The 26,421-nt window shown below is 52.5% G+C and overlaps 1 protein-coding gene across 5 annotated transcripts in view; it reads right to left on the minus strand.

Annotated features, from left to right (window-relative positions):
• The window catches only part of LOC112646716 (c-Maf inducing protein), a 231,258-nt gene that overhangs the window by 56,211 nt on the left and 148,626 nt on the right, over positions 1–26,421 (minus strand). For 2 of the 5 annotated variants that reach the window (XM_035716594.2, XM_049110676.1), the window contains 2 exons: positions 21,799–21,871; positions 20,446–20,496 (listed from right to left, as the gene is read on the minus strand). In XM_035716594.2, coding sequence (XP_035572487.1) covers positions 20,446–20,496; positions 21,799–21,871 — 124 coding nt within the window. Of the gene's footprint in view, positions 1–1,133; positions 1,314–20,445; positions 20,497–21,798; positions 21,872–26,421 lie in introns of those variants that run through there. The other 3 variants (XM_025426959.3, XM_035716595.2, XM_025426960.3) reach the window with 2 other exon arrangements.

The raw sequence follows: 26,421 nt of genomic DNA on the forward strand, positions 1-26,421 counted from the left end.
GTACATGAACATCCATAGCATTATTCCTAACAGCCTCAAACTGGAAACCACCCAAATGTCCGTCAGCTGGTGAACAGGTAAGCAAAATGTGGTCTATCCAGACAGTGGGCTGGTATTTGCAGTAAAAAGGATGGATCTACTCATGCGTGCTACGATATGGACAAACCTTATAAACATGATGCTAAGTCAAAGGAGCCAGGAGGAAACCACATATTGTAGGACTCCTTTTATATGAAACGTCTAGAAAAGGCAAATTTATAAAGACAGAAGGTGGGACAGTCATTGATTGCCTGGGGCTGGGGAGCTGGGTAGTGGCAACAGGGATAAGACTGTAAAGAGACATGAGGGCATCTTCTGGGATGATGGCAATATTCTAAAACAGGATTGTGGTGATGGCTGTACTACTCTGAATTTACTAAAATCACTGAATCATACACTTACAACTGGTGGATTTTAAGGTGTGTAAATCATACTTCAATTAAAGTGTTTAAGAAAAAAAACCCCAACTCAGGCAGGTAGGGGAGGACGCTGGACAGAGACAGTACTGCTTAGTGGTCAAGAGTACAAGTTTGCAACAGTGGACCTCAGTCCAGATCTAAGCTCTACTTCATCCATCCACCTGTCCACCCAGCCATCCACCTGTGTACCATCCATCCATCCATCCATCCATCCATCCATCCATCCATCATCTATCCAACCATCCAACAGAAATGACCAGGAGCCCTCTCCTCCAAGCACTGTGTTGGTACAAGGATCCCCGCAGCGAGCAAAGCAGACAGCCCCAGTGCTCGTGGAACGCAGGGCCTATTACTTGTACTCCAGTTGCCTCATCTGCAATGTCAGGTCAGACCAAATCCTGCCCAAGGCTTCCATGGCCCTTCCTAGCCCCATTCCTGGCTAACCCGCAGCTCTCATTCTTGTCACCTACCAAGTCCTAGGAGTGAGGGGTCCAGAGGACATGGAACTCAGCAGGGCTCCTGGCATCCATGACTAAGCCCCTCCAGCTCCCGAAACAATAGAGCCAGCGGGGAGAGCCTCCTGCCTCCTGTGTGGCAGAGCCAGAGCCAGAGCCAGAGCCAGTCAGTCACTCCATTGCAGTCCTCACCCTCTGCTCGTCAGGGAGGGGACGTTACCTGGGCAACATCCGCCATCTCTCCGGCAACCGCTCCCACGGCAGAGGCAACCACAGACGCCCGGGGTTCTCCGGCCTGGGAAAGTGGAGCCTGTCGGCTCCTCCACGGGAGACGAGCTGTCGCCGGGAGTGTGCCCCTCACCAGGAGAGGCGTGACTCAGAATGTGCTGGAAGCGCGCCTCCCGGTGACGGGGCTGCTCTGCTGGTTGCCGCAGCCTCTGAGGCTCAGGTTCGCACAAGCACGCATGCTCCCACCTCCCGTCAGTAAAGGAAAGGCGCACGGGAGCTCCTTGGAGCTGCCGAGACAAACGAGCCAGGGAGGAACCGGTCAGTGCCTCGGTCCCACTGGCCACATTGTGCTCGACAGCCACAAGTGGCCAGTGGCTACCATAGTGGACGGCGCAGAGAAGGACCACTCACATCGTTGCACAAAGTTCCACTGGGCAGTGCTGTCCTAAGGTCCTCGGGGCCCCTGTCACCCAGAGGACGAGTAACACATTCGTTGTCTCTCTTCGTACTCAGGCAACACGGCCGCTGGCCTTCTTAGTCCTCCAGAGTGACTGGATACTACATCTTAAAGGGATGCCAGGGTGGCTCAGTGGTTGAATGTCTACCTTTGGCTCAGGTAGTAATCCCTGCCTGTGCCTCTGCCTCTCTCTCTCTCTCTCTCTGTGTCTCTCATGAATAAATAAATAAAATCTTAAAAAAAAACTTTGGCATCAAAGATCATCACTTTATCTTCATATACAAGCCTGGCCTGTGACTGACCCATGCGTATCACCCCCCCACATTGCCTCCCTTGGCTCTCAGGTCTTTTTTTTTTTAAGATTTTATTTATTTATTCATGAGACACACAGAGAGAGACAGAGACAGAAGCAGGCTTCATGCAGGGAGCCCGACGTGGGACTCGTTCCTGGCCCTCCAGGATCATACCCTGGAGTGAAGGCAGCGGGCACTAAACTGCTGAGCCATCCGGGCTGCCCAAGCTCTGAGATGGCTCAAAACCTCTCAGCCCCCCTGTGGACGTGCAAAGAGATGCTAATTTAGCCAATACAATTACCGAGCTGTTACCTGCTGATACAATTAATTGACAGATGGATTCATCACTGATTACCCTCCAGGGACTCAGGATTTTCAAGAGGAGTGCAGGGATGCCTACTCTGGGCAGTGGCTCCATGGAGGCACTGGGAGTAAGACAAAGGACACAAAACGAGACACAGGCCTAGCCCTCATCCCCCATTAGCTGGCAGGTAAAGCATGGCTCGTGTTAGCAGGTAAAGCTAACAAAGTTACGAAACACAGTAATACTGGTTACCACTTATTCAGTGGTTACCGGGTTCCAAGAACACCACCCTGCATGATGACATCAGTGACAAGTGACATGAGAGTATAACAGTTCCCACTTCTGAGTGCTCTCCATAGGCTAGGCCCTGTGTGAAGCACTTTATATAAACTAATTTTTTGAATCTTCACAACCATTCAACAAGGTGCATGATGTAATTAGGCCCATTTTCCAGAGGAGAAAAACCGAGGCTAGGAGCAGTCGAGTCACATGACAAGTAAGAGCCAGAGCTGGAACTGGGAGCGAGTGCAGCTGTGGGTCCTCATGGCCCACCACTGAGCCGCTCTGGCAGGCACACCTGAGAGCCTCCTCTGCCTTGATGGAGGCTGCACCTGCTGCGAAACGCGGGGCTGCTCCGCAGCAGCTCCAGGATGACTGCAGCTGGGTGTCCAGCTGACACCTGCCTGGAAAGCCAGGTCCTGGGGAGACGGACAATTTGTTTGAAAGAGAAAAGCCTGGGCACTCAGCCCCCTACATGCCCGCCGGAGGCGGTCTCTCCACAGTCATTACTGCTTCCAAGGAAACAGCGGGAACTCGGGCACGGTGGCCGCGCGCTGTCTCCCGGGCATCGGCTGGTTGCCTGGGCAACCACGCATCAGGCTGGTGAGGAGAGGAACTGGCCCTGGTGCCAGGCTCCCCACCAGGCACCACATCCTACCTGGCACTTCAGGGCCCGCTGAACCTGGCAAAATCCAATCATCACATGGATCTGTCTGACCACATTTAAAAGACTGCATGTGGCTGTTTTTCTCACTGAGCTCTGGGTTCCTCGGGGGCAGGGATTATGCCTCGTGCGCTTCTGCCCTGCTGTGTGTGGTGACTGGAACTTCTCAGTGCACATAGAAGGTATTCTCGGGGTTTACGAAATGGAGGAAAACAAAGATCAGAGATAATGGCTGACATGTCTGAAGAGCTTCTGCTGTGCCGAGCCCCGAACTTAGTCTTTTAAAACCCATCGAGTGCTCTGCAAACAAAATGTGTGCAGAAACCATGTGGGGAGTCTTGTTTAAGGGCAAATCCTGAGGCACCTAGCTGGCTCAGTTGGCTGAGCAGCCGACACTTGGTTTCAGCTCAGGTTGTGATCTCAGGGTCGTGGGATCAAGCCTTACATGGGGCTTCCCGCTCAGTGGGGAGTGGGCTTGAGGTTTTCTCTCCCTTTCCCTCTGTCCGTCACCCCGCTCATATGTGTGCTTTCTCTGTAAAATAAGTAACTAAATCCTTTTTTTTTTTTTTAAGGCAGATTCCAACTCTAGAGCCAGATGGGGTCCGGTAGGGCCTAGGAGTCTGTCCCCATGATACACAGGAGGGGGACTGAGGGGTTAATACCTTGCCCGAGGTCATACTGCTGGTGGTGTGGGTTGAGTTATGTACCCCAAATGCTACATCCAAGTCCTGACTTCTGATATCGGTGGATGTGACCTTATCTGGAAGTAGGTCTTTGCCGGTGCCATCAAGTGAAGATGAGTTCAGGCTGGATCAGAGGCGGGCCCTAGAGCCGACAACCAGCAATCTTATAGCAAGGCCGTGCAGGGCCTCACATACACGGGCAGAGGCTGCCACATGAAGCTGGTTGTAACTCTGCATCCACAAGCCAAGAACTCCGAAGAAGGAAGGACCAGGACCTCCCATAGGGTGTGTGGATGGAGGCACATCTGCGTGGAAGAGGGGACACCCTGATTTTGGATCTTGCCCCACTACTCTGAGATGAATTTCTCTTGCTTTAGGCCCCCCGGGGTTCATGGCACTTTGTCACAGCAGCCCCACGAAACTCCTACAGCTGGTGAGCAGTAAAGCAAGGACGGAGCCCTCCCGCTGGCTCCACCACCCGCTTCAGCCACTCAAGCTGACCTACCCTTTTATTTTATGAAGATGGCAGCTGCGGCCCATCTGATGGGCGTGTGGTGGTGTGGGTGGGGGCACAGACACCCAGGGTGCCACGCCCTGCCCTCACCTGCCTCTCCCTGCTCTTCTTCAGTTTGGAATTTGTTGGGTTTTCTCTTCCTGGGGGGGAAGTGGACCCCCGTGTCTTTCTTGCTCCCTCAGAGGGTTCACACCAGGCCCTGGGCTGCCAGTAAACCTGGGCACCTGCCATCTCAGCCATGCTGCAAGGAGGTACCTGGACCCCCAGGGGAGCTGCAGGGGAGCTCCCGGCATTCAGGATGTCAGCACAGGGCCAACTTCGAGTCCTTGAGAGAGATGAGTCATGGGGTGGGCTCTGGCTTGGAGCAAATGGAGCTCCTTTTCCTTTTATGAGGGTCACATGCGAGTCCAGAGCAACCCCGTCATACCGGCTGACAGCCCAGGGCCTCCTGCGGCGGGCACCATGCTAGGTGTACGTCCTGAGATAACCATTTCAAGGTTCTCCGTCCTGGCCACGTGTTAGGGCCACTTAGGAGGTTTCAAACAGCATTCCAGTAACAGAGTCCAATCATGGGACAATCTCATCAGAAGGGTGTTGGGGGCAAGGTGAAGCCTAGTTACTTATATTTGGGGGGGGGTCATAAGTATATTTTAAATTATATTTAAACGCCAATGTGCACAGCAGCATGATTCACTACAGCCAAAGGGTGGGAGCAACTCAAGTGTCCACTGATGAGTAGATGGACAAACGTGGTGTAGACAATAAGGTGTACGAAGAAAAAGGAAATTCAGACCCATGCTACAACACAGAGGAACTTCGAGGACATTCTGCTGAATGAAATAAGCTGGTTACAAAAAGACAAATACTGGATGATTCTACTTGCATGAGAGCCTAGAGGGGTGGTCTCCTTGTCTGTACGATGGGGGCACCTGACCCCCCTTAGGTGACCTGCTTGTCCTGAGTCAGGGTCAAGAAGACTGTGAGCATACTCGGCTACTACTCCATACCTGCTTTCAGCATTCTGGAAATGCACCCCTGTCTCCACACGGCCATAAGCCAGGGGAGGCCACTTTCCCCAGCATCCCCCGCTATGGAATACCGTCTGAGACACCCCCGGGAAAGTGTTGTGCGTGCTTTCCACAGATGATCACAGCACTCTAGGGAGGCTGGTGGGGAACCCCAGTTTCATACTCAGTACACCCAATACTACACCCTCACCTCGCTTTGCTCGCTTGCCTCCCCAACTAGCCTGTCAACTCCCAGGGGCTTGGAGGCTCAGGCAAGGCCTTCTCTCAGCTCTCAGATGTGTGCGACACTGTAAACTGAGTGGGGCATATCTGACCTCGAACTTCTGTTCTGCTGTGTACAAGCTATGCAGGTGAATTCAGGCGAATTCTATCACTTCTTGGAACCTTAATTTCCCCTTCTGTAAAATGAAGATGATAGTACGACCTGCCTCTTGTAGGTGCTGACAAGACTGTGATATTTCAGGCTGAATGACAGCACTTTGTAGGTGCTCAATAAATGGTAGTTATTGAGTGCAGCAGGATGCTGACTGAACATAGTTAACCTCTGAGAAAAACTAAGGGTGACTAGAAACCCCTGAAACATCATCAGTGTTTCAGGGTTTTCTAGTGGAGACATGTCAAACCAACCTGTGGCCCCACGCACAGGGTCATACGAGACAGCAGTTACAAGAACAAAGGAGGTCTGTCATGGGCTCCGCCGCCACCGTACAGTAGATGTAGAAGTGAACACAAGCACACGTGCACACACACGTGTGCACATATATTTACATACATGCACTGCACAGAGTGTGGGGGGTGTCAAGCTGATGACAGGCATCTTCCTGAAGAGGGAAGTGGCTTGAGGGAAAACCAAGGTCTGGGGCGGGGGAGGAGCTTCAGCTTTATCTGTAAGGTTTCAAATTGTCACAGGAAGCCATATCCATGTCTTGTGTATTTAATAAAAAAGGAATATTTTTAAAAATCCACAAAGATTTCGGAAATTGGGATCATGAAGGAGGTCCTGTCTTTCCACAGAATTTTCAAAGCAGTCAGAATCCCACGTTCTTGGAAAGAGCCAGAAGGTATGTGAGCTAATATTATTTTTAACTTTTCAGTGTTCCAGGAGATTACCTGGTTTTTGAAATAACATATGTTTGCTGGAAGACAGAATTATACAGACTGTATTACGGTAGAGAGTAAAGAACACCAAAATTCCATCGTGTGGCTGCCTACATGTTTGCATGCTGGTGGCCATCATTCCAAGAGTTCTCCTTCTGTGCGTGCATACGTGCACACACACCAGCATAAATGTCTACATAAATTTAGTCCGTATCATATATGTTGGCCTCCTGTTAACCTCACCTGTCTCCCACCCGTCCTCCCCTATCCCTGTACCCCCAAACCCGTGCTAATGCCACATACATATGAGGGTTTGGCAAACATTTTCTGAAAAGAAAGGGTCAGGTAAGAATACCCAGGCTTTTCTGGCCACACACTGCTATGGTAGCATGAGAGTGGGTGGGGCTGTGTCCCCTAAATCCTCCTTCATAAAAACAGGTGGTAGGCTGGACAGATCTGTTGAGAGCTCTCTCCACGGCCACACATAATCAAGGGCAAATACACAGACTTATTTTGGTTCTCGGTTTTTGCTGTTTTGTCTCCCATTTCATTTTACAAAAAGGGCATCACATTATGCACAGGTCCCCGCATCTTGCTCTTCCTCTCCTAATCCCTGAAGGCACTCCAAATCAATCAGTATAGATTTCCCTGTGCTGTGTGTTTTTATAAAGCCACCTCGTGCATCAGTGGGCAAAGGTAGCATTTACTTTTAGAAAATGAGAACAAAGCAAACAGCAGTCCTCCCGCCTGGGCTTGGCCCTCTGCGCAGATCCTCCTGGTGGTCTGCTGGGCCGTGGCTCCAGCTCCCCGGTCAGCGCAGCCCACCAGGGAACCCATCCATCCAGGGTCCAGGACCAGGACCCATCCATCCTCCCCAGGCTCTCAGACAGCCAGAGGCTCATCCTGCCTGTCCTAGCAATAAACATGACACAGGCCCTTCATATCCCAGGCAAGGCAGAGACCCCACCTTTGAAACTTGCCCCTTGAGAAGATCCTATTACCACCCTGCAATGACTTTTCCAGTGGCCTTCCTGTGCCTGGAGCAGGGTGACACTGAACCTTAGGTAAAAACTGCAGGGGGGCCTCCTGCCAGTCCTTAACAGGAAACACCCATGGTTATAATAGCAACCCACCGAGTAAGTTTTAAAATGTACATACCATCCCAGAGGCCCCATCTTCCTCTGCCATGTGGGAGTTCACTCCCTGAAATGGGGGGGGGGGGGGGGCGCAGCAGGGACAGCACCCTGGGGCCCTGTTTCCGCCTGGCCTGATAAAGGGAAGCCTCCATCCCAAATAAGGAGTTCCCTCACTCAGTCTCAAAGGGTAGCATCTCAGTGGGGGCCTCCGCTGTTGATTTGTCTCAGCACTTTAGTGCTCACCTTACTTCAAGGGGCATCTGATCTGTTCATCCCTTTGTTCGGGAAGTCTCCTTGCCTTGTCCGGCTGCCTTCTCCAGGTTGGTGGCTCCTTCTGCAAAGGGCCCAAGTTTATGAGCAACCTGTAAAAAGGTTCAGCTCCCTAATTAATGTACAGCTGCTCTGCAGTGTGCATGGCTGGACAGGTGACAGCAGTGGGCTTGAATCTAGGGTGCTGTGTGCTTCTGCCTTCCTGAGTAGCTAGGGGGTCTCGTGGAGAGGCAGGACTGACACAGCAGCTGTCCCTGCCTCGTGGAGGACAGACACGCCAAGACTCGCCCAGGGGAAGTCAGAGATGGAGCCCGGAGTGGGACTTGGGAGGGTGTCCATCCTGGTGATTCTAAGTCATCTGCACAATTGGGGGAGGTGCTGGCAGAGTGATCCAAAAGCCATGGATCTGTTCTGCCACTTATGCTTGATGTCGGGCCGCAAGGGACCCAGCAACAGGGCCTGGAGGACACAGAAGGAGGCTCAGACCCGGGTCTGAATTCTGGCTTGGATGCACAGGGAAGGTAGTCTGAGAGTCAGTTTTCTGGCCTGTGAAAGGGGGATTTAATCCCCATGCCTCAGTGACACTGTACGGCCCAAACAGGACAACACAGGTGAAGTGGAGGGAACACAGTAGGCACTCAATAAATGCCTATTGCTGTCTGCCCTTTCTTCAGGCTACTGTAGCAGCTCTCCAACTTTGGTGGGCATCAGGATCACCTGAGAACATTCACAATTACGAGACAGAAGATTTACACGTCTATGAAATTTCCAGGTGAAGCAGATGCTGCTGGCCTGGGAACCCCCACTTTGAGAACCACTGGTCGGGCACCCTTATGTCCACTGTGGCTGGGAGGCCTGGGGGCAGATGTAGACGGTGACAATGACTTCAGAGCCAACAGACACCAATGGGCTGCCTGGCTAACACTGACTTGGCCCCGGACTTCCTGGGTGTGCTTTTCAGGGTCCACACATTCCTAGACATCTGTTCCAGGTGGAGGTCAGGTTCCAACTGCTCTGCCAGGGGGTCTTACCCGAGCATCTGCCTGGCGCCTGCCATTTCTCTGGCTCCCACCTGGCAACAAGCCACCTTGGTCTTCAGCGACCACAGTCAGCAGGCTGTCAGGGTGGCGTCAGGTGCCTCAGAAAGGCACCAGTGTCCATGTCAGGGGTTTCTGTGCAACCATCTACGGGTTCTAAGAGGGCACCAGGATCCCCCGGGGAGCAGGACGTGGGTGACTGGCACCAGGTCTGCAGTGCTTCTGCCCAGGTGTCCTGGTCAATTAGCCTTTCTCCAGAACCTTTCCACCCAGAGAGTTGAGCTGGCTGCCCCGCTGGGTATTTTATGATCATCAGGTGAGGAGAGGCCTTGATTCCTCTGTGGGGACAGGTGCTGCTCTCTTCCGTGTCTGTTTGGCCTCGTCTCCGAGCCAACAGAGCCAACAGTTGGGTAGGAGCCTCAGAGGCGAGCAGAATAGCAGGCCACCCTCCCCTTGGGGGCCCGACCACCCGCCACGGCCCCGCCTCTCAGGGGCTCACTGCCCACCACCCAGCTGCTCAAGGGACCCACTGCAGATGCTGGAGAACAAAAGGTCTTGCTAGTCAAGATGTTGCCTCACATTTCTGTTTTAAAAGCTCTTCTTTAAAGAAAAAGAAAGAGAAAAAAAATCTGCCTTAAAGGGCAGAAAACAAGTTCACCCGCAAACCATTTACGTGAAAAAACTTCCTTGTATGGTTCAGTGACTCATCAACCCCCATCAAAGTGTGCGTGGGATGACACACCAAAGCTCTGGTCCCCCCTTCCTTGTCTGGGGGAAAAAAAAAACAACCCACGAATGCACTTCTTTCTCGGCCATTTGGAGATCTGGCTGTCATGTGCCATTCCAGAGGCCCAGGGAAGACCTTCCTGCACAAGGCGTGGGGGGGTCCTGGATCTGGATGGCCAGAGCCCAAGGCCAGCCTTCTGGTGGGGGCTAGGGAAGCCCTTCTTGGGGCAGGAGGAGACAGGGAAAGGCTTGGGGTCCCGGAGAGGTGGTGCAAACCCAGCTCTTCCATTTCCTGCTCTGTGGCCTGGGGCAGGTCCTTATACCCACCCCCACCCCTCAGCTCAGGTTCTGGACCTACCAACTGGGGACAGCTGGGGGTGTCTTGAGGGCTGAGGGTCACATAGCAAGAAGCACCTCTCACTGCTTCTGGCCTGTAGACAGTAGGTGCTCAACACATGCTCCCCCACCCCATCCACTGTCGCAAACTCTGGTTCCTCATCTATACAACAGTGTTTTACTCAAAGATCTAAAGTCCCTAAGTTTGGCCCTTGCTTGAACAGAATACTATAAAACCAAAAAAGGGATGAAGGGGATCTGTATGTGCTGCTACAGAGAGATCACCATGATATGCAATGAAAGGGTAAAGAAGCAAGGAAGGGAATAGTGTGGGTAACATGGGCTATGTGGTGTTTAAAGAGGAATATGCACAGAACCTTCTGAAAGCCCCTATGAGAGGCTCACAGGACTGCCTTGGGATATCGGGCATGGGGAGGAGACAGCTCCTCTTACACCTTCCTGTGCCTTCGAGAACTGCCATGTGTACCCACGGCTTTCATTCTCCTTAAATGTTGCCAGAGGTCATCTGGGGGAACAAGGGGCATGAGGGAATCTTCTGGGGTGACAGGAATTTGGATGGTGGCTATTCGTGTGAATACAACAGCCCAAACTCACTACACCCAACAGTCAAAATGTGTGCATTTTGTTACATGTAATTCTTAGCTTCTTTTATTTTAACTTAAAATGTATTAACTTAAGGTTTATGGGCAGTGGGAATTTTTTTTTTAGATATTTTTGTTCTTTTTAGTATCTTCTTTATTATTATTATATAAGTTTTCTTATGTATTCATGAGACACAGAGTGAGAAAGAGGCAGAGACACAAGCAGGCTCCGTGTAACGTAGGAAGCTCGACACGGGACTTGATCCTGCGACTCTAAACCGCTGAGCCACCCAGGGATCCCTGTTCTTTTTAGTATCAAAAAAGCCTTAATAGGACAGCTGGGGTGGCTCAGCGGTTTAGTGCCGCCTTCAGCCCAGGGCCAGATCCTGGAGACCCGGGATCGAGTCCTACGTCAGGCTCCATGCAGGGAGCCTGCTTCTCCCTCTGCCTGTGTCTCTGCCTCTCTCTCTCTCTCTCTCTCTCTCTCTCTCTCTCTCTCTCTCTCTCTGTGTGTGTGTGTGTGTGTGTGTGCGTGTGTGTCTCTCATAAATAAATAAATAAAATCTTAAAAAAAAAAGCCTTAATAAATATAATCTTTAAGTGTCTTGTGCCTGAGGGCTCTCAGACATTGCTGGCAGGTGGGTAAGCTGGTATGACCACTTTGGAAAACTTTGGGGCAACTAAAGGGGGATGCAAAACCAATCTGTGTCAACAGAAGATAGGACAGTGGTCTTCTGTGGTGGTGGTCGGGGAAGCAGAGGGGTTTGGGGGCCCAGGAGATGCCTGGGAGGCAGCTGCTGTTTCTCAATCTGGGTGACTGGTTACTCAAGTCAATTCTCTAAGAACTTGGGAGAATTTATCCAGCATACTCTTTTGATCTGTGTACCTTTCTGTATGTATTCTTTCAATGGAACATTTATTTAGCAAGACCAAACTGTCCCATGTCTATGCCAGAGAACTCTGGTCAGGGATAGTGGAGACACTCTGCAAGGGCCTCACGCTTGCCAGGCACCCCTCTGCCTCATTGGGTTCAGAGACGGGGCTGCTGAGCTCATGCCCCCACCCTCTCCAGGTTCATGGTGGTGCCATCTCCTGCTGGGAGGAGGAGGACGCTAGGCTTGGAAACCAACTGCCCTGATTCAGACCCTGGTTCTAGCTGTGTAACTGTGGACAAACCTATTCCACTTTTAGCTCCTCCTCTGAGATGGGCCTAATCAAACCTGGGGAAGATTTCAGGAGTGTACACACACACACACAAGCCCCCAGCACAGCTCCTGATATTAGGAGGTACCTAACTATCGTTCTGTCTCCTGTAAAGAAAGCCCACAGGGCATGAGATCTTCTCCCCAGAGCTACCCAGCCCTCTGCCACTTGTTAGTTTCAATCCCCGAGGCCACCCTTGTTATTACTTATAGGGCCCCGATGGCCTGGTGAAGGGCACGAGTGGTGGCGGCTGTGTCTGGAGACTGTGTCCTCCTGGGAGCCGGCCACTTGAGCCCTGGAGGCCTCCATTCAGCTCCATGTAACACGGGTGCCAGAGAAGCGGCCTGTGAGGGCCTCTGCTCCACCACGCTGTCCCTCAGCTGAGGTTCCTACCCCAGCCCTGCTTCTTGGGAAGGCTGCCCCTTTTACCATCTCTACCAAGTCCCTAGGACTCCCTGTTAAGAAGTCACAAAGCCGTCTCTGACCCAGGGCCACAAATGAATCTGGATGGAATTCAGGCCTTTCTGACCTGGAAAGGCATGAAGCAAATGTATGCATAGGCCCAGAAGAGGTCTGAGGCCAACTGCTGCCCATCCTTTCCCACCTGTTTTACCTCCTTTCTTGGAGGGAGGCAAGTCACACTCGTGCCTTTCCCAAGCAGAGGAGAACCAGACCCAGGGCATCAGTCTGGAAGCTCAACTACTCCCATGAACAAGCTCCAAAGCAGCACAGGCCAGAGCCAACATGACTAGGTGTAGATCCTAGCAACGCTCGATGTACTAATGGTCCAGAAGGTCACAGAGCAGGGGGGATGGAAGCTTCTGCTCCCTCCATCAGCTCAGGCCAGCCAGCAGGAGCTCTGCTGAGCAGAGTTCTGCCTTAGGGGAAAGCAGCACAGTGACTGACCAGTGAAGCCTGTCATGGGCCCCCTAAGGGCTGATGGCAGTGCCTTACAAATGCCACCTTCTTCTGGAGCCATCTGCCAGGACCCTTCTACATAAAGGAGACAGAGTAAGAATAATCAACATTAATCTAATGCTTACTCACATGGTAGGTGCTCTTCTAAGTTCTTTATTGCTACCGACCCATTGAATCCTTACAAGAACCTAATGAGCTTGGTCTTATTGTGAGCCCCACTTTTTGTAGGAGGAAAAGCAGGCTGAGAGAGCAAACTAAGTAGTCCAGGGTCATACCACCAGTGAGTGGTGGCACTGGGATTTGAACCCAGGCAGTTCAGCCCCAAGCTCTCACCTTTAGGCACTGCAGAAATTATTCCTTTGCAAGCATATTGGCAAATGTGGTAAGAGCCACAAAAAATACCCCTTCTCTTCCAGAACTATAACCACAGTTCTGGAAATGTGCCTTACAAAAGTAGCTCCAAAGAAGTGGAAGCTTAGTTTCAGGGGAAAGGCATGAGCGCATTATCCGTAATTGAGGAAACCGGAACAGCCTGAACCACAGCGAGTCGTGTGGTAACTCAGGCCACAACCTCCACACAGATGTTATGTAGCCATTAGGAAGCTCATGCATGTTGGCCTGAACACGTCGAAAGGTTTCGGTGGCAATGCCGTGCTGAAGCTAGCAGGCCGGTCTGTGCTGTGCACCCAGCCACAGCTACCAAAGCATCCGCACTAAGGTAGCCGAGGTTCGCAAGGACTTTTGCAACCAGAGAGGAATCTGAGGTGGGGTGGGAGCTGGCAGGAGCGCATGGACTTTGCCCTTCATGCAGTTATAAAGGTGTTTTCAAGGCGGTTATAAACAGGATGGAGGGAGCAAGCGGAAGGAGAGAGAGTAGGGTGGTGGGGGCAGAGGCGGGTGAGCAGGGGTCACTGCCCTCCCTCTAGACAAAGGGACATCCTGGCCTGAATCGGCCAGCCCAGCCAGGAGCCACACAGGAGAGCAGTGGCCCAGGGCAATGGGAATCCAGGAGCAAGGCTGGGTCTGGGCACGCAGAGCCTCAATGCTGGTGTCTGAGGACACTGGGGATACAGCATGTTTGGGGCAGATGTGGAGGTGGGCTGGTCCTGAGCTTGACCTTCTGGGCCCAGGACAGGTGCCAGATGGTGGTCCTAGGGCACACAGGACAGGGTAGGGCAATCAGCCCTTACCCATGAGAAATGGGACTGCCAAGTCAGAGGCTAATTCCCATAATCCTTGTGCTGACGTCTGCGAGACCAAGAGAAAAATGTAAAGCTCTCATGAAATGTTGCGCAAAACAGAAACACTGAGGCCCTGCACACTCCAGACACCAGAACAGAAAGGAGACGGGAGATGGCCAGGCAGTGTCAGCTCACTGTCCAGCGCGTGCACCGCGGTCCCGGTGGTCCAGACCCACCCCAGGTTCTGGACTCAGAGTTCTGTCTACACTCCAGCTGACTGACCCTGAGCAAGGGGTTTAACCTATCAGCCTTGCTCTCCACATCTGTGAAATGGGAAACAGGGAGACAGGCTTCTCCTCGGGTTCATGAGGGTTCAAAGGGGTGACGATGGCCACCTGTTGCCTTTGCTGCGGGGTGGGATGGGTAGGGGGAGCTGGATGAACACTCGGAATACACAGGCTGGGAGGGTTTGTAGCTCTGGAAGGTGTCTGGGCCACAGATGCAGGACCGGAAGTGGCTCTTCCCTAGGAAGAAAGACCCAAGAAGGAAGAGGGAAGTAGCTCTAGGAGGAAAGTCAGAGCTGGGGCAGGGGATGGTACCTACTGTGGGGTCCACTCTTCCCCCTGAGCTTCCCTCTAGGGAAGGGGCATCGGCTCTAGGGCCCTTTGTCCCTCTGACCTGGCTGCCTGGGAATCTGGGCAGCAGCTGGACCATCCCCCCTCACCGTGTGGAAGTAGGGTGGGGGTCCAGCCCTCACAAGTCCCCAATAAGGGAAGGGACTAGGTTTCTAGCCGCAGTCTTCACTTGCACACTGAGGACCCTGATGGTGGTGGCTGTGCCTCGGTGGGGGCTCCAAGCATAGGATGGGCCACCCTCATGTCAGATTCAGCCAGGGCCCAACGTGGAAGCTCCACTGTGACATCATTAGGATCTGGCTGTTCTTGGCAATGTCCTTGGCCCCTCATCTAGGAGATGGAGTAGTGAAGACCTGGCAGGACCATGAAAGGACTAAGGGAGTGAATGTGTATGAGTTGCCAGGCACAGCAGTGCTCAAAAGCCTTTAAGGAATGGTCAACCAGCCACCCACTACAGGTAGGGCCCTCCTGAGGATACTTTCTACTCATCCCCCATACTAAAACATGCCTTGCAGGGGCAGTGCAGGGGTTGGGGGGGGGGGGGGCACTGAACCACACAGATGGGAGTGCCTGTGATGCTCTCATACAGCCATGCCTGCCAGCCCCCTTCTAACTGCCTCACATGCAGCAGAGACTCCCACCTCACAACGACCCAGTGAGCAAGGTTCTGGATCACCCCCGTTTGACAGAGGAGAAAACTAAGGCCCAAATGAACACGCTCTATACCCAATGCACTCCTGACATGGTGACCCCTCATATGCAACATTCTCTCTCTCTGTCTCTCTCTATCTCTCTCTCTCACACACACACATACATACATACACACACTCATTCACTCACACAGGCACATGCATCCCACATTCCTTTCCACTCTCCTGCTGTATAGAAGAGGGACAGAGCCGGAGAAGGGGTGACCACAAGGCAGTGGTGAAACCTGCCTGGGGACAGGAGGCAGCCTGGCCAGAGCAGAATGCCAGAGGACACACACCTGAGCTGGGATTTTGCCAGAGCCCAGGGCATTCCTCTGTCCCGCAGCTTTGGGACAGGAAAACAGGTCAGCTTCTCCTCTCACACAGAGTCTGCTTCTCCGCCCCCAGCATTTGGGACAGACCTCAGGGACTGTTCTTAGTAATGCAACTTCCCCTTGGGGATAAAACCATCTTGGTTTTCAAGACTTCTGTGCCACGGCCTACAATGGAACCCCTCTCAGGAAGTGAAAAGGCTGTTTTTCAGAGCTGGAGGCACCAGAAGCACCAGCTATGTAAAAACATGTATCTTGCTTCTTGGGGCTCCCTCATGGGGGAGCATGTCTCCTCCCAGCTGGGTGCTTGTCCACCCGACAGGCCTGACCCTCACAGCTGTGGACAGCTAGGCGTCTTGCCTCAAAACCTGGGACACAGGGCAGCCCGGATGGCTCAGCCTGGAGACCCGGATCGGATTGAGTCCACATCGGGCTCCCTGCAGGGAGCCTGCTTCTCCCTCTGCCTGTGTCTCTGCCTCACTCTCTGTGACTCTCGTGAATAAATAAATAAAATCTTAAAACAAACAAACAAACAAACAAACAAACAAAAAAAACCTGGGACACAGAAACAGGCCAGTCTCCTCGCAGCTCCATAAATGCACATTGTGCCCTCACGTGCCTTGCACACAGGGACAGGGCTGTCCCCTCATGGCCTTGTGCAGGTAAGCAGGTCTGTCCCTTCCCAGTCCTGCACACACAGACATGCCTGTCTCCATACGACCTGGCCTGCAAGGTGCATTTCTGACTCTGAAATGAGGCTTCATTAACTCAGTACAACTGTTTATGCTTCCACACCCCTAGGGATTGGCCTCAGGGGCCAAACCACCCAAACCAAACAGGACTGGCCTCTCCAGGGAGCCCTCAGGACAGCATGCTCTGCTCCAGAGGATCCTGGGAGCATTAGCACTGCTGTCCCACTGCCCAGAGTAAACCCCATCCCACCCTCCTTCCAGGGACTGGAGATGCTCACTGTCCAGTCCTCCTGCGAGAAAGATCTCCCTGAACAGTGCTGGCCAAAGGCAGGAGGCCGAGAGAAAGAGTGGAGCTGCTGGGGGGCAGGGGTGGGGAGCAGGAAAGGGAATCTGGGAGATGGGCTGTGGGTCAAACCCCACTCCCCTTCTGGGGAGTGGTCTTGGGAACTCGGGCCGGTGACTTGGATTTCCTCACATGCAAGCATCAATAATGGACTTTCCATAGAGATAAGACAATGCTCCGAACAGAGTCTGGGCCAAGGAAACTCCCCAAGTGGACGGTGACAGCATGAGAAGGCAGAGGCCTAGCTCTGAGGCCACTGAACAACGGGACTGCTGGGACAGAGCGGAGGCGGCAAGGATATCACACAGATGTCCTATTTACACTGTCTTGTCCCACAACATCACCTGGGGCGGACTGAGCATTTCCCAGTCTTTTTCTAGTTATCTTTGGTCCCCCTCCCCCTGGAGCCTTTGAAGGCAGTGCCCTCCTATTTCCCTTCCTCCCTTTGAAATTAAATACTAAAAAAATAAGATTTTGATGAATGGGGTTGAACTTTGGAGGGCCACGTACACTAGTGTACTACCTTAATATTTTTTAGGCCCCAAAGAACCAATCTGGCTCCCCCAGGAGCAATTCTCTGTTGAGAATGCCCCAGAGATACCAGTACAACTCAGTAAAAACTAAACCAATGGGGATGTAGTATTTAATAGGCAACATTCTTTACAAATAAAAGAATGGGTTCTCCATGTGCATGGCAGCTATAGTTTGCACACACACAGTGTAGGGGAACAGTGACAAAAACAATATTTATAATATTTTAAAAATCAAGCTGAGGTTGCAAGAATTTTGACAAAGACACTGAAAAGAGGAAGAGAAGAAAGCCAAGAAGGTTGGTTATAAATATAGTGAAAAGAGAGGCTGTATCAGGAGAGGCAGAAGGTCTGATCCTAAGCGGGCTGAAGAGTTCAGAGCTCAGAATCAGGTACAGCTGGATCAAGTAGGAGGCAGGGCAGCCCCATAGATCTGTACTAAAATCTGCTGTGTGGCTAGGGTAAGTCATTAGACCTTTCTGAGCCTTGGTTCCCTCATTTGTTTAATGACAAGGGACAGGAAAGTGCACAGCCCTGCCTGGTATGGTGTAACTGCATCTCAATTAATGAACACTTGCCAGAATCTATGCAGACCCTAAGAGTAAGCCAGAGAACCAGAATTTGATTCCAGGTCTCTCAGTTCATTTTGCGAGCTGGACATGCCTCCAAAACACCTTAGATGTCCTCGCCATTTTAAAAAGGAAGGAAAACATGCCTCCTCCAGTCTCATCAAAACCGAAACCAAGTTGCTGACACTAAGATACCGCTGCCACCTGGTGGCAGCCTACCTAAATTATTGTGGGGTGGGGTGGGGTGGGGTGGGGTGGGGTGGGGTGATGTCAGTTGTTAAAGGGGGAAATCTGCCAGTTTTATACCTGACAAGACACAAGTGAAAACTTATATTGTGGGAACAAAGGCCACCACCTACCCTTTGGCAAAAGGGCCATACACTGCCAGGCATTTGCCAGTTCCATGAAGCTCTGACTCGGGTTTCCTGGATGCTTTTCTTTGTTTTGTTTTGTTTTGTTTTGTTTTGGCAGCGGGGGGGGGGGGGGAGGGTTGTTTTTTAAATTTAACAACCATAAAGAAACCAAATGGCACCAAAATTAAGTGTAGATATCCAGGTCTTCCTGAAAACTGCGAGAAGCAGGGATCCCCAATTCTGTACTCGTTCAATCCACAATACTTGATGATTAAATTTGTATGTTTATCACTATGTTGTTTTTTTTTTAAGATTTTATTTGTTTATTCATGAGAAACACAGAGAGAGGCAGAGAGAGACGCAGAGACACAGGCAGAGGAAGAAGCAGGCTCCATGCAAGGAGCCTGATGCGGGACTCGATCCTGGGTCTCCAGGATCATGTCCTGAGCCAAAGGCAGATGCTCAACCACTGAGCTACCCAGGCGTCCCAAGACTGTCACTTTCAAATCATCTTTCTAGCCCGTCCGTCTTCTAAAATTCAGCCTCCTCTGTCCACCTTCTTGGTCATCCCTGCTAGCTGCACACCATTCCCGAATTCCCCAAGCCTTGCCTTTCAGGGGTTCCCATAGGCTGCAGACAACAGATGAAGAACAAGCAGACCGGGCACGACCGAGCTTTGTGGAATACCACCCAAGACAGCCAACCTCTCCCTTGACATTGGTCTTGGCCCTCTTTGCAATGAGGCCTTTCCCCCGCCTGTCAAGGAGGCAGGATGTCTCCAAGTACTTCCTGCCCCTTCCTGAGCAGAGGAAGCAAGGCGATTACCTACTTGCCACTCACTGGGAAAACACCTTCGGAGAACAGAAAGGGGAGGAGCCAAGCGGCTGGGGTCTATGGCGATGAGATGGCCCCTTCCATCGGAGCCCCCAACCATATCTTCCCTGCCCCTGGACTGCTCTGGCATTTGACTCCCAGACGGCCCTCAGAAGGTCCTGACGTAAGCCCTGCCTGTCTGGGGACGCGTAGGGCCACAGAGGGCCGCGGAGAGCCAGGCTTCAGGGACGAGGAATAATCGCACTGGGGAAACTGAGCTCTCAGTGGCTCCTGCTGACTCTGTGGGCAGAAATGTGCCACCGGGCCTTCTTGGCTGCCACCTGCTGCCTTCTGCCTGCATTCAGAAACCTGTGGGCATGAGGGAGACCTAGGTTTGAACCCTGCTTCCAGCCCTGACAAGCTATGGGAGCTGGGCTACAGCCTTGCCTCACCTTTCCTGTGCAGAAAATGGGAGCAGTGACAATAACCAGCTTTACCAGGCTGGGGCGAGGATGAAGTGGCCGTGATGGGCCCAGCTTCAGGTTCCTGGCATACAGTAGGTGCTCAATAAATTCTAGTCCTTTCCCTCTGCAGCTCCAACGTGGAGACTTCTGGTGAGCTTCCGAGACTGCCACACGGGCACAAAGTGAGAGGACCTGCAGCTGTCAGGGGAGAAGGGAGGGGTGCCCTCTTTGGGGCTAGGAATGTCACTTTCTGGGGTTGTATTTCCGTCCTGGGGCTGGCTGTGACCAGAGTCCCTTGGAGGCACGGGAGGAATTCCGAGTGTTCCCCGGCTCAGCCCAACATGGCATGAGGCCTTATACCCTGCGTACAGCCAGCTGCTCACGCTCCACAGCTCTCCAGCTAACTGTAACAATGACAGCTCAGGACATGCACTGGTCATTCCAGCCATGCCCTGCTGGCCCTGTGAGGCCACAGGACTGTCACAGCTTGTTCTAAACTAAAAGATCAGAGGGCGGGAGGGCCAGGGAGGCGGGGCCTAAAGAGAGGCTGACCACACAGTCCACACCCTGGGGCAGAACGTGGATTCCCTGGGGGCTGGGAGGATCTTTCTCAGTAGATCTGGCCCCTGGGTCTTGACAGTGACCAGCAGAGAACTCATTTCCTGACATGCTAAAAGGCTGTGGACGATCCTATGAGGAGGCTGAACTGGAAAATTAGGCCAAAGAACCAGGTAATTGAGAGGAAGTGGAAATTATGGAAGAATGTTGGTTGTTTGAAGCAACCTTCAGAAGTTACTTTCAACCCAGCATCTTGAGACCTCAAGCCCTGCCTCACCCGGCCCCCTAATAAAGCCCCTCTTCTGAGAGCAAATGCTTCTATGATCCTTTGGGAAGTGGCAAAGGCTGCAAAGCTCATGAGCAAAGTCAGCGGCCAATGGGGCAGGAATGCCATAGCAAGGAGAAAGGCCCCGAGCATCAGAGACAGAAGGGGATTTACACAACCCATTCCACGATGGGGCAAGGCTCCTCGGCTAAGCCGTCTGGAAGGCAAGGGATGTCCACCTTTACACCTCCAGGTAACAGATTAGTTTTGAGCCAGGAGGCTGCCCAAAACAGAGGCGTCCGCCTTCAATCAGAAACTGAGTCAGGACTTACCTTCCACTGCAGAGAATGAAACCACTGGTCTCGAAGGTAGCTGTTGGCAGCCTGCAACGACAAGAACAGGACAGCAAGGTCTAGTCACCAGTTTGCAGCATTTTAGAGCACAGTACCGGGGTCCCAGCCTGCTCTGCCCAGCGGGGTCTGCTCTGCAGCCCTGACACAGGGATCTGCCCAGTGGAACCTTTTGGGTACAAAACAGAAGTGACAACCAGGGGGACTTTTCCTGAAATGAGACATCATTCCACTGTGTGCGTGTTTTGCTAGGTAGGAGTGACTCTGGACACTGGTGGCTGGAAGAGTGCTCACTGTACACAGATCTTGGCTTATTTAGGATCATGGGAGGGGCTGGGAGGAAAGGAAGCAGGCATGGTGGTGGGACAATGGGGTGGGACCGGTTCAGGTGCCTCTTTCCCACCAGGCACTGCTCCAGGTACCTGGCACTTGTTATTCACATACTCTGTCATCAGCCCTCACAACAGCCCTATGTCCGTTTCACAAAGGGAAAACCGAGGCTCCAAGATCTCACATCAACTAGTGTGTTCACAGCAGGCAGGCTGGCTTCAGAGCTTGTGGGTTTAACCTCTTGCCAGCTGCAGAAAGGCAGGGAAGAAAGCATCCAGTCTTGAACTCAGGCAGACCTGAATTAAAAATCACCACCACACAGGGAGCAAAACCTTCCCAGATCCACACCACCCTAGTTCACAGACCTTGGCAACTTGGCTTGGGTTTTCTCATCTGTAAAATGGGGCGATTAACCCTGACCTTGCAAGAGTGTTGTGAGGACTGGGAATGATTCCCGTGGAGCAGAAAGAACCAGGCCCAGCACACAGTAGGTGGCCACCAGAAATGCAGTCATCACTGCCATCACCACTGTCATCAATTCATCTCGAACACATCAGGGCCCAGGGAAGGTCCAGCCAACTCTCCTGCGTGACGCTGCCGCTGCTCTCACTCACTGCTCTTGGTGGCAACTGCAGTATTTATGGCACATTTATTGTGTGCCAGACACAGCACGAGGGTCCATGCTGGTTTGTTCAGTCCTCGCAAGTCTACCCTGGGAAGCTGGTACTGTCAGCATTGTCACGCCTGTCTGCTTTTTTTTTTTTTATTTTTAAGACTTTATTTATTCATGAGAGAAAAAGAGAGAGAGAGAGAGAGACATAGGCAGAGGCAGAAACAGGCTTCATGCAGGAAGCCTGATGTGGGACTCGATCCCAGAGTCTGGGAATTATGCCCTGAGTCAAAGGCAGATAGATGCTCAACCACTGAGCCACCCAAGTGTCCCACAGTGTCTGTTCTTGCCTGACCCCACAGCCCCACGGCCCTCTGCCCCAAGTTTACCCTGACCTTGTCGGTCCAGGGACTGATAAAGGTCGGAGCCTCTTTCCAAGCATGAGAGTCCAGCTTCCATGGACCCAACCTATACAGACACACACAAACAAGCATGTACAAGTGGTTACAATTTCAGGGGTTACCCTCTGCCCAGGGGACCCAGGGGATCCAAGTACCCCACCCAAAGTGTTGGTGAAGCTCAACCACTCTCCCAGGGCAGAGTTTGGGGAAATCTCTAGGCTTGAATATGAAATGAATCCGCTCAGTGGCCAGTGCAGAGGGTTATCAGGCTCCTGTGGGCAAGTTCAGGGACTCATTCCAAATCTCAAAGAGGCTGATACCAGCCCATGGATGCAAAGCAAGTTTGCATCTATCTCTGCCCCGAGTGGGGAACAGGCCTGGGGATACCTTCTGTGTGATTTAGGGACCTCCGCAGTGACTGAGTGTCCAACAGCCCTGGGTTCCAGTTCTCTAAAGATGCAGAGCCTGTGCCACCTGACCGAGGAAGTGGAGGCCAAAGCAGAGTCTGCCACGGGACCGGCAGCACCCCGAGAGTCTGTGGCTGAGTCACCTCCTATCAGCGCTGACCTAGCTCTGTGGTCTTATGACAGTTCTTGTTCATTAGGATGATAAAATACATCCCATGCTTAGGGAGACCAATGCAAAGATCCCAAACAATGAGATAATTCCTGTAAAATGCTTACTTAGCTCAGGGCCTGGCACGTGCAGATGCTCTACAAACAGCAGTGATCAGTATCCATGCGGCCACAGCCAGTGGTGTGTTGATAAATGTGGAACAACAGGCTTTCCAGAATAAAAAAAGGCCCTGATCACAGCACATGCCACCTTCTGTGCTGTGAATAGTCCCACCTTGGAGGATTCTGTGCCACCAGCAGGGACGTCCCTGGACCACGATTGGGAAGACGGGTGTAGGACTGGCTCTCAGGAGCTGGTACAAGCTGGGATGAGCTGGCCCCAGCACAAACCCAGTGTGTGCTTTTTAGCACACCACGTGGGCCAGAGAATGGGGCAGGCATGCTGGGCCAAATACAGGACCCTCAGACTGTCCACATGCTAAGCCTTGTGAATATGCAAAGGGGCTTCGTAGATTTCAGTGAATTAAGGACCCTGAGATGAGGAGGTTATTCTGCATTATGTGGATGAGTCAAAGTCATCAAAGGGTCCTCACAAGAGGGACGCAGGAGGTCAGAGAGTCAGAGACGGAGCAGAGGCTGGAGTGACATGGCCATAAGCCAAGGGGCACAGGCAGTCTCTGAAGTTGTAAAATCCATTGTCCCATGAGCTTCCAGAAGGAACTAGCCCTGCTGACACCTTGATTCTAGCCCAGTGGGACCCGTGACTCTAAAACTGCAAACAAATAATACATATGTGTTGTTTTAACTGCTACCTTGTTGGCAGTTTGTCACAGCAGCAGTAGGAAATGAGTATGGGAAGTCTGGCCACATTGGTCTAGGGCCGATGTGGGCTGTTCTACTGGTTCTGTGGGTGTGCACTGGGCCCAGGCAGTGCCCATAAGGTGTCACTGGCTGGACTGAAAGACCAAGTGAGGACAAGAAGGAAGAGACAGGAGCAGGAGGAAGGACAGGGGAAGAAGGCACGTTTCCCTGTTTGTGCTCACTGGCTCCAGCGTGATGCTCCGGAAACACGTGCCTGTGTGTGACTACCACCTGCGTGACCAAGTGACACTTGCTGAATGAATGAATGAACAAATGAATGAGGGGGCTGTGAGCTCCTTGAGGGCAGACTTTTATTCCCAAATCCTCAGTGCTGATTAGCAGTGCCTGGTACCATTAGGGCTAGTTGCACAAGCAAGAATGAACACACAAAGCAAGAGAGACCGGAAAGCAGACCAGTGGTAGTGAGTGGTAGACGGTGACTCCCTTCCTTTGCCTTGGCAACCAAATCCAACACAGACCTGACTCCCTCATGACCTGGTGCAGTGTGTCCCATTCTGGGGCCCTCCCCACCATGCAAGCCCGTCAGGGATCTTTAAGGGGGCCCGGCCCCTCTCTTGGTTGAGTGTGAGCAGGTGATCTAGGCTATATCAGTCTGGAGCTCCTGCCCAGGACTCGGGGGTCTTGAGCAAAGTTAATGTCAGGATGAAGGAGGAAAGAATTCATTATGAGGCAGAGCAGTGTCTTCCTGGGCAGGTGCCTTGAAGGCTAGGATATGGTCCCACCACCTGCCTCAGCTCCAGTCCGTTTCCCAAGCCTGTTCTCCAGGCTCCCATCAATCCTTCAAGCATATTCCTCTTTTACTGGAGACTGCCTGAGTCCATTTTGGCTGCTTCCATCTGGGAATCCTGATTGATCTGCATGGCACCATTGGACGCTTCTTCCTTCTCAAAAATGGATGTTCCACAGAACTTTCTCTGCAATTTTTCCTCCCAAAGGAGCCAGCCAGCTCCCAGAGCTGCAGCTTCTCCTGGTTATACCTCGAGCCCTCCTGACATCCCTCACAGGCAGCCTGGCTCTGCCCAGACCTCAAAGTGGCCAGCTTGCTGTGGAGCGGGAATAGATGCGGAGACGTCTTCTCCTGCCCTGGCAGGTCCCAACTGGGACCTCATCTTCAGGTCTCAGTTGGGTTCACTATGTACTGCCTTTCACAGTGGCCTCATGGTCTGGATGGGGAGGAAGGTGTCTTCAGGGACACAACTCCATCTCACCTGCCCTGGTCACCTCCGCTTACAGCCTATCCTTCCAGGAGGAACACCCTACACATTCCCAGTGCTTGCTCATGTGGGAGAATGTGAACCCCCCTGCTATTACAACCCAGCTGCCCGGCCATATCCATCCTCCTATGAGTGTTTCAACGGGAGGAAGTCAGTGTCGTATTCTGGGAAGAAGGCTGGTTTGGGTTCAGCACAGCAGTCTGTAGATCCCAGCTGAAAACAGCTGTGTGACTCTGGACCTCCCTGTCTGTAGTTCAGGCTTGGGAAGCCTGCCTCTCTGAGGCACGGGTATGAAGCAAGATCCCACAGGAAGTAATGCCGGCTGATGTGACCCACCAGGCATTGAGCACAATACTTTGTACACATCACTCTGAGGTGAGGAACGGAGGCTCAGAGCAGGCGGGAAGGCCGTGCCACCCACCTGGGAGCTGACCCAGCCTTGCCTCAACCTCACCATCACCCTCACGGCCTCGTCTGACACAAGCCACTGGCCCCCTTCTTCTCTGATCTCGAAACCCCTTGCCTCCCCCAGAGCCTTGGTCGGGGCCACCCTGCCTCCTCAACTTCCTGGCACTCCTTCCCGCCACTCTCTGAGCCCCATCCCCACCTCTGTGGTTTATCAGTCCCACCCACAGGATCGGGAAAGGAGGCAGAGTCTGGGCGGGTTAACTGCCACCTCCCGGGTGAGGCTGGTGTCACGAAGTTCCCACGAACTTTGCAGAGGCAGCAAATGTCTCCCAGCCCACCTGCTGGGCTCATCGTTACCCAGCAAGAGGGGGAGGAGGGGTGGCCACAGTCGCCCCTCTGCCCCCCAGGCTGGCTACACTTTGCAGGAAGACAGTGTCCATCCATTGTAATGAGGCTCTTTGAATCGAAGGTTCAAAGGGATTTCAAGGATCTGACCCAGTCCAGGAGTTCTCAGTTTTGGGGGGGATTTATAGAAACCTGAAGCCCTTTGAGAGATGGAAAAAAAGCTGTAGAATCACAGCCAAGTGCACATCTGTATACCACACACACATGCAGGTAAACGCACACGGTGTGTAGGTAGTTTTGGAATACACCACGGATAACAGGTTAAGGACTCAACCTGAGCCAGCCCAACCTATCCCTTCCTGCCACTCTTCTGATGAGCAAGCCAAGTCCTGGACTTGCTGCGGTGTCATCGGTGTCCACTCCCCAAAGGTGCCAGCTCTCTTCCCAGCATGCGGTAGGGACTCGTGGCCATGGGGCCTGCCCTGGCCAATGAAGCATGAGCTGATGTGACCTGTGTCACTTCCAGTGGAAGCTCTTGGGAGCTGGTGCTGTATTTAGCAGGGCCCTTTGCCCTTGTCATGGTAACCAGAAACATTCCCGATGGCGCTGGCTCCGTCAGCAGTGCTCCCAGCCGACCCACGATGGATGTGTAGCCTGAGTGAGAAATAATCCCTTGTTGTTTTGAGCCACTTGGAAGTTGGGGCTACTTGTCACTGTAGCACGATCTAGCATGACCTGGCCGGCCTTGCTTTTCATCTGGCTTTCACACAGAACATCATCCTACCAGGGACACTGTGCCTTCACCCTCTCACTCACTGCCTGCTGAACTACTCACCCTTCAGGTCTCACCTGAAATGCTTTCCCCTCGCCATCCCTGACCACACCAGGTGATGCTGCCTCGCCTAACAGAACTACACTGCCCTGCAATTGCTCATCTCAATTGCTGTTCTTTCTGTCAAGGCTATGAGCTCTGTGAGGTCAGGGACCATGTGTGACTTATTCACCATGGTGTCCACAAAAGCCATAGAGAGAGATGTTGTTAAGTGAAAGACTGGCTGACTTGTCGAATCAATGACCAGATGGATACATGGATGGATGGACGTTCAACAGAAGCAGAGCGCCTTTGTCTGGAGTCTGGAGGGATAGATGGGTGGACAGACAGATGTACAAATGGATTGGGTGGGTGGACAGCT

This window comes from Canis lupus, chromosome 5, assembly GCF_003254725.2.
Source record: "Canis lupus dingo isolate Sandy chromosome 5, ASM325472v2, whole genome shotgun sequence".
Taxonomy (NCBI): Eukaryota; Metazoa; Chordata; class Mammalia; order Carnivora; family Canidae; genus Canis; species Canis lupus.